Source organism: Homalodisca vitripennis, unplaced genomic scaffold, assembly GCF_021130785.1.
Source record: "Homalodisca vitripennis isolate AUS2020 unplaced genomic scaffold, UT_GWSS_2.1 ScUCBcl_2263;HRSCAF=6830, whole genome shotgun sequence".
Taxonomy (NCBI): domain Eukaryota; kingdom Metazoa; phylum Arthropoda; class Insecta; order Hemiptera; family Cicadellidae; genus Homalodisca; species Homalodisca vitripennis.
In genome coordinates, this window is record NW_025778377.1 from 59011 (window position 1) to 73740 (window position 14730).

General features: G+C 31.8%; 1 protein-coding gene across 1 annotated transcript in view; it reads right to left on the minus strand.

The window, feature by feature from the left end:
* LOC124371918 (caspase-8-like) overlaps nucleotides 1–14169 on the minus strand; it is a gene marked incomplete at its 3' end in the record, with an annotated part of 57492 nt that extends 43323 nt beyond the window's left edge. Inside the window, 3 exon segments of the mRNA XM_046830288.1 lie at nucleotides 2273–2890; nucleotides 2892–3323; nucleotides 14070–14169. Coding sequence (XP_046686244.1) covers nucleotides 2273–2890; nucleotides 2892–3323; nucleotides 14070–14153 — 1134 coding nt within the window.
* Nucleotides 14170–14730: the final 561 nt, after the last annotated feature.

A 14730-nucleotide genomic window follows, 5' to 3' on the forward strand; every position in this document is an offset into this window, starting at 1 on the left:
GTAATAGGTCTATAAGAAATCTGGATATCTTCCCTGAGACAAACTAATATTAATAACATGAGTAATAGGCACTTTTAAATTTTGAAAATTACTTTTAATAACTTTTGTATGGATCCCACCAACGCCTGGAGCTGATCCCCCTTTCAGTTCTAATACACTTTTCTCTAATTGTTCAAGAGAAACTGGAGAAAATTGGAATACAGAGTCTATCTGATAATCCTGATATGAATATCTTGACAACCACCTCTACCTCACTAACATTGACATCATCTGTTTCTACGACCGGAGACCAATCTAAATCGGTTATAAGATGACCCACAGCTGCATAATCAACAAAATGTATTAATTTTTTATTTTTCGATTTTGTCTTTTCTACCCAGTTTTTTAATTCTGTAATAATAAAAAAATGATCCGTCATTTTGGATTGAATAACTGAGCTTGTTAACTTATTAATTTCCTTACAGTCTGTAAAACTATGATCAATACAACTTTTACTTACGCTCGTAACTCTTGTGGGAACAGCAATACAACCAATAAAACTGGACCCGTACAAAACATCTAGATATTGTTGTGGGAGGGGATTTTGTGTTTCCTGTTGTATGCAACAGTTAATATCACCAACTATCCAGTGCATGCGATCCCTGGGCCTATTATTACAATATACCTCCAGGTCTTGATTAAACAACTGTAGGTCAAGGTCATGGGACGGACTATGATACACTACGAGTAAACAAAGCCGCTCATTACCTATAGATAAGTTTATCTTTATACTTGTGGCCACATGCATTCTGACTTCCTCAAGCGTAACACTGAAACACTTTCGTACATAGACAATCACACCATCATTTTGATTTCTGCTTACTTTATTAACTATGACGTCATACCCATCCACACCAACAATCACACCACTTTCACCCAACCAAGTTTCCGTTAACACTATGATATCAAATTGCACATTAAAACTGTTTAAAATAACTCGTCTATATGTTTATTATAGCTTCTAATATTCACATGCAGGATCGATAAGTTACCACTGGACTGATTAATACCTTTAGACAAATGAAACTGATTTAAATTTTCATATTAAAAAATGCTAACATTCCTGTTACTCCGCTAACTCTTCTAAAAAACTCTATTGTGAAAAAAAATTAAATTTATATAAAAAATAAATAATAACAAACAAGAATAAGAAAAAATAAAGAGGACTTAAACTGTTTGATAGCGAATGAGCTGCCTATCCCACCCACAACAATAGAAAAACTACCAAATATCCCACTACTTTTTTATTATTTGAATGTAACATTTATCTAAGCCTGGCTTAAGATTTTACCCTATTATTTTATATGTATTTCATTTTGTAAAGTTAGAAATAAAATCATAGCTATACTAAAAATTAAAACATGTTTATGTTTAGAGAAGTTTAGAAAAATACTAATAAAATAAAGAATCCCAAGATTTATTAATCGTTCAGTAAAAACACTGATTCTAACTTACAGACGTTGCGCTCAAAATAAAAATAATGTTCCATAGTGAAAGGAATGATTAGGTATTTTACATTATTGGGAATAACATAAGGTAGGCCCACCCTAATTCTAATATCTATAACTGACTTATAGATTTCAAATCTTGCATGAGGCATCATTTCTATAAGAGGTACAATGAGTTCAATAATGGTACATGTCACTCCATGTGATTTGACTGAGTGTCAGAGAAAATTTCTACATTCATCTGACAGGTAACCATGATGGCAATGGAAAAATAGTAGAATAAATCAATCTGTACACAAACAGTATGCTCTTAAGAGATTTTAACATATTAACACATGCAACCCAACTATCCCAATTTACACACATCATTTTATAGTGATTTGGTATGTAGACTTTTTATTTAAACACATATATGAAACACTATAAATGAACAAAAATGTGAATGTAACAAGTGGTGAGATATTATCTCAAGAATGATTTTTACCTATAGACTTGAAACCGTCATTCAAATTTCATTTGTATACAGACAAGAATGAGTTGAGGCTGCATGTCCAATTTTGGAATTTGGCTGAGCATCGTTAATGCCTATCACTCAATAGTCAATTGAGTAATACAGCAATAGGCCAGTAGACACAATTTCTCTAAGTTTGTCTGTCGTTCTATATGGCAATAATAAAATGAGCTATTAACTTGAAATTTTGTATTGAACTTCAGTGAAGCCTGTAACATTACATGTGATGTAGTGTACTTTTACACTGTAATAGCTAACAAAAGAAATTACTAACCTTAAATTCTTCTCTTTCTTCAACATTATTTTCGAAATCAAGCATATTTACAATAACCAACAGCCCAACATTTTTTGGGTTTTTAATTTTATAGGAATTTTTATCCTCCTCTTCCCTTAAGTTGTATTTGTTCGGAAGAAATTCATTGATCTTCTTAACTGTCTCTTCAATTCTTTCTACTATATCTGACAAATTCATTCTTTTCAAATATTTTGTTACAACGTTTACATTAACTCCATTGTCAATGGTAATGGCACTTTGAGTCAACCAGAACAAAACATGAAGTTCCATGTTTGCTATATCATAAGATATAGTAATATCATTGTCAAACTTTTTCTCTGTTCTTACAAAATTGATAAGTTGTATGGCTTGTTCTCCAATTAAGCAATCACACAACTTAAAAAGCATTTTCTTTGCTCTGTTTAGATGCAAAGTCTCATTACTTTTGGGTTGAAACTGTTCATTTATTTCATTTCTACTATATCCAAGTTTCTCCAAAATCCTGTAATTCTGTATCACAGCGAGAGCTTCCACCAACTCCATTCTCCAGTTACTGGTCTGGTTATTATTCTGGTATCGAGCCCAACTTGACAATCTATTGTCATTTACAAAATTTCTCAACACCGTTGACTTGGTAGTTCTTTACCATGGACAGTATCTCCTGTAGAGCAAAATTACTGTCAAACAGCAAAAATATAAGAGAAATCATGTCATTGAAATCAATATCCATTTCAATTTTTGAAACAGTTTCAAATGTTATTTTTGAATGTGGAGGAAACAAGTAAGTAGTATCCTGATGAAACTGATAATTTGCAGTAGTTTCAGGATATGAGGGAACACTAGGTGGCTCATAAATCTTATATTTACCGGATTTTAAGATTTTGATATCACCTGTGTCCATACCACTATCACTATCACTATCACTATTACTGTCACTGTCTGAAGAAGAGGATTCTGACTGTTCATTAATGTTATATTTTCCGGGCATTTCATTTCCATAAAAATTTAAAACTGTGGTTGGTAACCCAGTGCTGTTTCCCATATTCATTCTCTGAAACAATAAATACAAACAAATAAGATTTACAAAAGAAAAAATGTATTTTTATAAAACTGAAATAGGCCTATTTATTTTGATGACCTGAGTAAAACTGAGCTTTTTGGAACATATGTAAGTTGTTTTTATCAAATAACAGATTTTAATCAAATGTGTAACTTAACCCTTTGCACTCGGATGGGCCATTTAGGTGGCCGACGTCGTTTCTGTGCCAGCTCTATATTGATTCATGACCGTTCGTCTTCTCAGGTCGGGTAGGCCACTATAGTGGCAGCCGCCATTGTTGTATTCAGATCGGAGCAGTTTGTATTGGTTTTGTCTGTGAGGTCGGATGGGCCACTCTGGTGACCACTAGTGATTTCCCTACGCGCTAAGTAGGGCCACTCTGGTGGCCATTCAACATATTTATTTATTTCTTTTTTTTAAACAATATCCAGTTACTATGGTAACAAAGGTATATTTTGGAACTTTTGAAGAACAGTTGGGAACACTGATTATATTTATAATTTCTTCCGTTTACGAAAAAAAAACTTTTAAACACATGATGTCGACGGCCATGCCATTACTTCACTGCTTGTTGCTTACTACTTCGTTCCTGCATCTGTTATGTGTTTATTCAGCTGTTTTGAGTGATTACTATGACTATTTGAAAAGTGTGATTTAAGTACCTAGTTTACCTTTAGTAATACCTTATTTTTTACATCATATAAAGGTAGGGTAATCTAAAATTGTACTATATTACCGAAGACATTACACCACATGTATAACCTTAGTATCTTGGTTATATGGTTAGGTTTTTAGCAAATGAGGCTGTCTATGTGTTGTTATTAATATCAAAATGACTAACAAAAATGTTTATGTAGACAAATCTGACGATATTAGAGAATTGCTTGATGAGTATATTTCTAATAGCGATTCTAATCATGAAAGCGATGTTGATTCTAACATTGGAGAACAATTTGATGAATTCAGACGAAGTGAAATAGATCAAATAAATGATACTTTGCCGGAAAGCCCAATTGATCAGGATCCAGATAATGTTTATCTAGATGGGCCCGATTATGAAATAGAACATGAAGACCCCTTTGATATTGAAAATGTAAATGAACACGGCAGTGAGAACAACAATGTAAATGGACCTGATTCTACTAACGAAGATGGAGATTTAAATGAAAACGAAGGTGAAATAGATGATGCAGGTTGGAGGGAATGGAATGACTATGATGTGGGGTTTGAAAAAATTTAGATTTGTACTCAACAATGGCTTTAAACCACCTCAAGGCCAAACCCCTCAAACTGAACTTGATTTTTTAACATTATTTCTTACAGATGAACTAATTAATGAACTTGTTAATGAAACCAACCGGTACGCCACAGAAAAAATTAAAAAAAATACCCCATTGCGGAAAAAATCAACTTGGTGGAACTGGGCAGAAGTGACAAATAAAGAAATGAAGGCCTTTTTCGGGGTACTAATTAACATGGGACTAAATCCTAAGCCAGAATTGGATGACTATTTTTCTTCTAATATTGTAGATTACCAGCCTTTTTTATGAACACTTTTTCTAAAGAAAGGTTTAAACAGATTTTTTGGAACCTTCATGTACATCCTCCCCATAGTAGTGGTCCCATAAGAGGAACCCTAACACGCTCTGGAAAAGTGCGAAAAGTAGTGCAATATTTGGATAAAATGTATAGAAAATATTATGTTCCACAGCACAAGATCAGCGTGGATGAGAGTACCGTTGCCTTTAAAGGCAGAGTACATTTTAAAGTTAACAAGGATATAAACCCATAAAATGGGGTATAAAGATTTTTGTTATCGCAGAAGCAAGCACCGGCTATATTTGTGGCCTAGAACCTTACTTAGGTAAGACAACTACAGAAACTTATTAGGCCAGATTTGCTTGTAACAAGCAGAATAGTGCTGCACTTGGTGAAGAAACTGGAAGACGATTACGGCAGTGTACAAGGCTTTCATATTTTTACAGATCGCTATTACACCAGTGTAGAACTGGCATCTGCACTTCATCAAATGAAAGTACACTTGACAGGTACAATAATGCGTAATCGCAAAGGGTTACCCACAAAAATCAGATCTTCTAAAAAAACACAGAAAAGTAAACTAAAAAAAGGAGATATGAAAGTATACAGAAAGGAAAATAAATTTTCTATTGTACACTGGAAAGACACAAATGACGTGACTGTTCTTAGCACTTTGTATGATGCCTCTGTACAAACAGTTAGACGTGTCAAGAAAGGGGGAGCCGTTGTCAGTGTAAATAAACCAAAGTCTGTTTGTAAATATAATGAATCGATGGGTGGTGTCGACCTGACAGACCATTATATTTCAAGTTACCCATTCATCCGCAAGTCACTAAAATGGTGGAGGAAGGTTTTTTTTTGGTTGTTTGAAACAGCCATTGTAAATGCTTACATTCTGTTCACAAAGAATAGACCAGAAAATGCCAAAGTCCGACAAAGAGTTTTCAGGAAAAATCTGGTAAAGCAATTAGTGGGGGGACAAACAAAATAAAAACAAATGAAGCAGGCCACCCAGCATTGAACAAGAAGAACGTTTGAATGGCAAGCTTCATGTATTGATGCCTCTTGAAGGTAAAAAATTGAAGGACTGTATTGTTTGCAGTGGACGAGGTGAAGGTTCGTCAAGGAAACGAACAAAATTAATATGTGATACTTGTGAGAGTAAACCAGGACTTTGTGTTGGACTTTGTTTTCAAAAATATCATACAGAAAAAGACTTCAAAAATTAGTTTGTGTCAACAACAACAAAAAATTATATGTATTTTGTATGTATTACATAATTTTTTGCATTTTCAATGTTTTTTTATTAATATTAATTAATACTAATATTGTATTATATTCCAAAGAAAATCAGAAAACCTAAAAAAAAATAGATACCTTAAGTTGTTAAATGAATTAAAACAATGTAATTTAAATTTATTATTGGCCTTTTAATTATTAAAAACCCAAGGTGATTCACAATTGTATTAGATAAGCAAAAATACGTTCCGACCTGGCAAAGCACAATGGGAGTTTACTAACCGAGCAGAGAGCAAAGCGGCCATTGCCACAATAGTGGCCGTGCCGACTGCACAGGACAATGAGGTTAGTTCATCAATCAAGCTGCCACGGAAACAGCTGTGGGCAGTAAGTAAAGTGGCCCATCCAACTTGAGAGGACAATCATTAAAACACCCATCCGATGGCAAAGGGTTAACCCTTTCTCTGCCAGACAACTTGGTTACTACCTAAACCACCACTGCCAGACCTTTCAGCATGGGCATATACTCAAACTTATTTGCTGTTATTAACAATATTCTTATTTAGTTTTACCATATACATACAGTATTGTAAACTCCATTCAATACAAATCAAAGATTATAATTTTCACAATATTATTCGGAGCAAATAAAAATAAAATTTGTAAATATCTTCAAAAAAAAGCTGTTTTTATTAATATCTATGACATATTACAAATTTTACTATTCAAGACAATCAACAAAACCACACTGTTAACTACTGTTTACCAAGTAATTACCTTAGGAAACTATAATATTAGCTAAACTATACTATTATTCTTAAACTTGAAAAATAATTCTTAATATGATACGGATTTAGAGAATGTTTAAAATTTGTAACATTTTTGTACAAGAGTATATACAATGAACACATGCAGATGTTCCCGCTAACAACTATATTACCTGATAAAAATAAGTTGTGCATGGATTATTACTTTAAATCGTGTTGTACGTATAGTGTACTTCATTCTGAACACAAATAACAATCAATTTTATAATTTTAATTAATTATTTTACAAACATCTGTAAAAACGAATACTGGCAGTTTACACATAAGGTAGATACGGTGGGGAAGAGTTGATTCAATATGTTGAGTTTAGCTCCATTAACCTTCTACTTAGTGCTGAACTCAGCATTTGTATTGAAAAACCCTTCCCACAATAGCTAAGTAATTACAGAAAACTCAGTTTCTCCACCACAGTTTGAGATCATGTTTTAAAACAGCGTAGTGCACTTAATTGTACACCTCATAAAACAATGAGAATACCTACTCATCTAGATTGCACTTGATTTACTAGTTTAGGTTTCTCTAATGTTGAAACGATGCAAAAAGTTTGTTATGAACTTCATCGCTATTTTTTTTTATCTCTTCAGACACATGTTTGATTCCAGATTCTAGGAGCCAAGTCTGAGACAGTTTGACCCTGCATTAATGGAAAGCGAAATGGAGCTGAATTTAACATTCGAGTGGCAGTTTAGGCGTTGATTAACGATATCCAGTTTTAGGAATATTTTGCAGTCAATAATAACAATTATCTTTTTTATTTGCCATAATAATATACATTATTGATTAAGTCATGATATATAGCTGATTAATAATAGCTTTGTAGTTATAGTTTGTAATAATAGCTAACGGCCATTCCATAGTAACGGAGGTTACAGATGGACAGTTGAAAAGTGTGTTAAGTACTACTTACAATATGATGTTTGTATTCAAGTTTACCACACACAAAGAACTAAGTTAAATTTTTAATGCTATCTGATTTTTAATTGTATAGCCATTTTACATTCAGAGAAATCACTTTCCAAATGTGGTAACGGAGGTTACTCAGACAACTGTTCAATGTGTGTTTTGGTCCTTTCTAAGGGTCAACTCTGTGAATTTATAAAAGTTGCAAGCTTGCAAATTTTTTATCATGCTTTTTAAATATCAAGCAGCCCTGTTCAATTGTCAAATACGAGAGTTATTCCATAACTTAATTTTATTTTGATCCAGTTAAAGTAACGGAGGTTACTAGCAAAGGTAACGGAGGTTACTTGTCTGATTAGTGCTTCAATTTTGACCATTTTTATGACAAATTTAGGGAAAATAAAAACATTAGACTCAGTAGAACTGACAATATTAATATATTATTTATAAAAACAGCATTTTTGCACCTTCAGTACATTAAATTAATTACAATTTACCTATACTGACCTAAGTACAGTTTGATGATTCTACATTTCAAATATCTCATTGATTTTTTTATCAAAGGCATATAGAATTTCTATTTCCTCTGATTAACATTTTTGGAGGCTTTAGAATTTTTATGATTTGCTCAAATTTAATGTACTTTGTGTCTTCCTCATCCATTATGAAACACCTTTTTGTCATGACCATACATCTTCATAAACATTACTAAAACTTCTCCTTCTTCCTCGCACACATTACTCTGACAAATACCTACATAATTAAAAACTGTACTGGTGATTTCATTCTTTATTTTCACAAGAATATAAGTGCCTGGATGGATATTGAGTGCACTTAGATCAAATTCAGATAAGTGCACTGATGGTCCTGGTTGGGGACCTTCATCAGCTGGTTGGAGTTCTTCATCACTCGAATATACATCTGAATATCTTAAATGTTCCAGTCTCTGTATAATATTCATCATCACTTTCTTCAATATTTTCATCTTCAAAAACAGTGATTGCATGTAACTCAGAGTTTGCTGTACGACCAGCAAAAATGAAGGTTTTGTCAGATTTTTCAAAAAAATGGAATGAGTTTAAACCTAACTTTGATTTCTTTTTGCTGTTTGTTGATTTGATTTCGAAACTTAGTTTATCTATGACAGTTTCCCATCTCTCATTTAGTACAGTTTCATTTGTTTGGACATCTTCTTTAGGGACAAACAAAACTATGACATTCTTACAGCATTTAACAGCTTCTTCAAAGTATTCTTTAGCAGAATTTATGTGGAGGTTTTGTGACCTAACTTTATCCCAAATTGTATTCTTTATAACAGCTCCAACTCCATCTACCGCACCTTTACCATGGGATGCAGCAAAAGTAACCCATTCTATTGACCAAAAACCCAAATCGTCTTCAAGGTAGCACAGATTTGAAACTGTAAATCTACTACGAAACTGACCTGCAGCATTGTCAGAAAAAAAGATTAGATTATGCACCATAGGGAATTCTTTTTTGATGACTTCTCCAATGACTCTTAAAAAAGTCCAAACAGCATACTTGCTGTGATTTAATTCATCACTGATGACTGCTACTGACTGTACTCTTCCTGCACTCCAAATGGACACATGTAAAAATAGTTGCTTGTCTCTGTTTCCAGTGGGCACTTTGTATTTGGTTTTGCTCAATAAGAGTAGCATTTTCTGCAAAGTCAACTTGAACTTACTGCTTGGTGGACATCTTCGTGTTTTTTGCACAATTCAAAGTAGGCATGTTGGGCTCTTTTTATTAATGTATGCTCCTTAAAAACTGGAAGCTGCTTGTTTAGTTCTTTAATTAAACAATCAATTGACGACACCTTCTCACTGACTTGAAGAAAACCTTCAATTTCCTCCCACTTCTTCCATTTAACTTCCAAACTGTAATCTAAATCCTTTGGCAGAAAAATCTTTACATCATAGTTGCATTTCTTACATTGATTAAACATGCAATCTTCTTTTGATTGATCACAACACACTTTCTCTAACAAAGCATTGTAGCTTATTGGAAAATTTGTTGCAACTGATTTAATTGCATTTATTAAAAATGAAAAAAATCAAATGTTTCTTACAAATGCAAACATTGTGTGGAGTTTGACTGGCTAGCAGAACAAATTTAGGTCTACAGCTAAAAAACTTTGACAAGCCTATTTCAATGTCTGGAAACTGCTTTGTAAATTCATAATGTGCTTCACGTATGTTCATCAGCATGTGTCGAATAGGAACCTTCCTTTTTTCCCCTGTAACTTCGTCTTTAATAGACCTGACGTCTCTTTTTCCTGGGGCCTGTCTATTTATGATATCACTGCAGTAAAACTCTGCAACTTTCTTCTTAAGTCCATCTTCCTTCTTTAACTCTTTTTTGTTTTTGAATAGTTCTTTACATGTGTCTTTTAAGTGTAAACTCCTCTTAATCACTGCTTTAATTACTGCTTGTTGTTTACTTGGGCTTTTTGGTAAAGAACCAACAACTTTCTTTACAGCTTTGCCTAAACTTTGAGGAGTTCTGTAAACTACCTTTTTTGGTGTGTTTGAGCAATTTTTGGTTTGTTATAAACTTCTTTTTCATTCTATGTCTTTGAACCTTAAGTCTAGTCTTTTCTCGGTTAATTTCTCTTTCCTTTTCAGTCAAAGTTAGTTTTATTTTTATGATAAGCCTGCTTTTTTTCCGTTCCCAATCTTTCAACAAACTTTCATTCCATTTTAACTTATCTTCTTCCTTCCTCTTCTTCCTCAACCTCGCCATTAGTTCCTTTTTTGAAATTGGAGCCATAATCTGAAAATTAAAATGATTAAATAGATTTGGCCAATTATTTTAGAAATGCATACTTCACAACTTTTGTTGCTTATTACAAGTAGGGCACTAACAACAAACAAGTGTTTCATTGTCAACAGTGTTTCGTTGCCACTGAGCTTATGTAGGGTGATGAGAACATTCTTAACAGTTTAAATATTATTTCTAATAAGGCAGACATGACACTATTAAATTTTAAACAGTGTGTAGTTAAGGATAGGCCTACCATAAAGTAATTTTGTATTGTAAAATCACATTTGTTTAGTAAGAATCGGCTTGAAAACAAGTATAAGTAAAAATTAAATAAATCCCATTAAATGTGTGAGAAATCTATTGTGATGCTTCCCAACAGGCATGGTTTTGTAGTAGGTTTGTCAAGTAACAAGAAACAACATTACAAACAATTTATTTTGTTTTGCAGATTACTTTCTGAGTATTTTACTTCACTGATACCTCCTTAACCGTAACATAATGTAACCTCTGTTACCGCATTAAAAACCATTTTTAACGAACCCTAGAAGTGTGTCCATGTTACCAAAGATAAAAAACGTCAGTACATTTTTGACGTGCTGTTGCAAGGGTTTTTTTAAAAAATTCGTATAAAAAATACTTAATATCAAGAAAACATATATTGTTATATATCGTTTTTCTTCTCAGAAGTTGTACTATTTAAAATAGGAATAAATCTTTTTTTATATTCTTTGGTTTAATATATATTTTCATGAAAATAATGAGAAATTTGCATTAAAAGTTTTTATATGAAAATTTCAAGTTTGGACCTCTGTAAGGTATTGAAAATATTACAGTAAGGTCAAAATGTTAAATGTATAAAATGTAGAGAATTCTATGCCAAATTAGAAAATATATTAAAAATTTCTATTAAACAAAAATTGTAATTTTGCCATTTGTTTTTTACAAAAGCGAAAATTTACAAAAAATGTACAAGGGTTTTGGGCTTTTTCATTTTTTTACCTCCAAATGTGACTATATATTTATATGAAAAAACAGTTTTTCTATTGTAAATTATACATGCTATTTGAAAACACTAAAAGTAAACAACAACAAAATAAATAAACTATTATTTTATTATAAGCTTACAAAAAAAATCTTTTGAAAAAAAAATGAAAATATTTTGTACAACAAAATTTAGAAAACAAGCTAAAAATGTTCACTTATACTTTATGTTTATGTAATTTTTTAATATACCCTTAGTACGTATGTTTGTTTAGCTAAAATAAAATATAAGATATGTTCAAATACTTTGAGAAGGAACTGAGTTATGACATTTTTTGTTAACAGTCGCACGATGAAGAATTTACTCATAAAAAAATAATCTGGTTTGCAATGTAAAAAAAAATATGGAAAACAATTTTTAAATTTTGTTGCTTGTTATATTATGTTAGCACATAATGTTTGAAAGAAATACACTCAATAATTTTTGACATTGAGTAAAGAATAATTGTTGTGCGTCAAATATTGTAAAAACATTGCATTGTAAAATTTTTGACAATATATAAAACAATAGCTATTATAGTTCAAAAATAACATTGTTTTATAATGTTTCTGTCATTTCATATGCATTTATGCAGTTGAGTATTTCAACCTGAAAAAATAGAGACCTAAATTATGAAAATCGGTAAAAAAATAAGCTCGTGGTGAAATAAAAATGGTCAACAATGGCCGACAGGGATGGGTTTGGGTTGGTCTTGATGCGACGCCGTGATTCATCTCTTTCGTGTTTTCGCACTGCCGGAAACCTACTGAACTAAATTTACCGTTGAAAGATTGTACCGGTAGATCGTTTTCTTTCACTTTACACTGTTTTTTTTTTATTTTCTTTATTGACAATAAATAAACTGTGTGAATGTTATTATACTAACCAGCATAAAATATGCTGGTTTACAACTTTAGAATTGTCCCTTTTTTATAATATTCATAGTAAATCAACTATTCGTTCTAATGACTTTCTGTTTGCACTGGAAGAAAGAATATTTCATTTCCGCGTCTATTGACATATGGCAGCACTGTTTGCAGGCAATACGTAACTTGCTGTGATTGGTTTAAAATGACGTATTTCTTTGACCCGGCCACACCCGCGAAATTCAACTCAAATGATGACTTCTTCAGAAAACATTTCACCACGACCGTAATATTGAAGTTAGAAAATAAAAGTTTTATATGATAATTGTAGAGTGGAATCTCACAATTTCAATGATACCAAAAACATGGTGATTGTTTGAAGATAAATAATTGTTTTTAATGAAAAACTGAACCGACATACAATATGCTGGTTCCGCACAAACACACATAAATTACAACCGACATAAAATATGCTGGTTTCCACACTTCTAGGGTTAATATCTTAAAAAAATATGTTTAAATGGTAACTATAACCTCAATGTATATTCTTCTTTGCCCTGAACAAAAAACACAATAAACTAAATAATTTTAGTCAAGTTACATAAACTTTTCCTTCTTATTGGTAACAGAGGTTACATTAAACATTTCAATAAGTTAATAGCTAAAAAAATCAAATATGAAGCTTACCTTTTCTTCAAACTTTGAAGAACATACAGTCAAAGAACAGAGCTGCAGAATGAACAAGAACTATTAACAATGAATCAGCTGATTATACCTGTAAAAATATTTTTTACTTACTCATTTTTATAGTGTCTTGGGAGCAGACTTTTAGGAATGAAGTAACCTAAAATTATTTATAAAATCAAACAAAAAATATGTAAAAAATCACATATTCTAATTTTTTGGCTTCTTGACAATGTGTTAAATTAAACAAAATGTGGGTAAATAAAACTTTTAATAATTTCATGTTGGTTGATGTTTTTTATTGGAATGGCCGCTAAGTGAAAAAGTTAATTAAGACGATACTCAATTTAGGAGCCTATATTACACAATTGTAGTGGAAAGAATCAAGAATTTTATTGCCATTAAACATTAACAACTTTATATTAAATAAGCAAAGTTAACTTAATTATTCTAATTTACAAACACTTATTTGATTTTTTAAATTTAAAATTAAAAACAAAAAACAGTTTGTTTATACCGCTGGTGACATTTAAAACATTGGTTCTACAATTTCATTGGGAGGAGTTCAGTCACCCGCCCTACAGCCCCGACTTGGCACCGCCTGACTACCACTTGTTCCTGCACATGAAGCGCAAGCTAGGGGGCCAAGTCTTTGAAATCAATGAAGTGAAAAATCCCGTGGAGTTGTCCTAACATTTTTCTCACACCTCTTAAAATGTCATTTAAATTTCTTCAATGAACCATCACCATTTGTACACAAAACTTACGATTTACAATTAATGGATTTACATCCATTGCAATAATTTAATGGATAACAAATTAATATGTTGAAAAGAACTCTATCTACAATACAGTTTTATAATCGCATACGTACAGAGCTTGAATAATCTTTGATGTCTTCAAAACTGCTATTTGAACCAAAAAAATTGAAAAACTGTGCTAGGAAATCGATAATCATTCCTAAAGCTCATTTCTGAAACAAAACAAAATAATACGTACTTTTTTGTGATAAGCAAATTAATTCTTTGTTTATTAATTTTGCCATTAGCAAATATGATGATTTGAAAGGACAGTAGGATTTCGGACATTTCTCATTATTATATATACTGTAAAGTAAACTAACCCTTTTGTTAACTCCATGCATAAGGTATGGGTGTAGGTGGGAAATTAAACGGAAAGTTTAGGGATCTGGATCTGTGGATGAAAGAATCCTCTTGTCCATAGAATTGGGAGATATATGCTGATCTCATCTATAGAAACTCATTTAATGCTTAGTAACTTTAGTAATAAATATTGAGTTATTTTGCATGTAAATGTTACACAATACATTATACAATTAGAATATAAACAATATAATTTTTCTTACATTTTTATATTTATTTTAAACTCCAGTTTATTCTTTACAATGTAGTAAAATTTGATGTGGTACGGCATGTGGACTTTCTTGGAAATATTAAAGGAATAAAGCAAAGTTTGTCCAAGAATGGAAAAAAAATGTTGAGATGAAGTTAGTGATAAGATTTTTATTATACCAC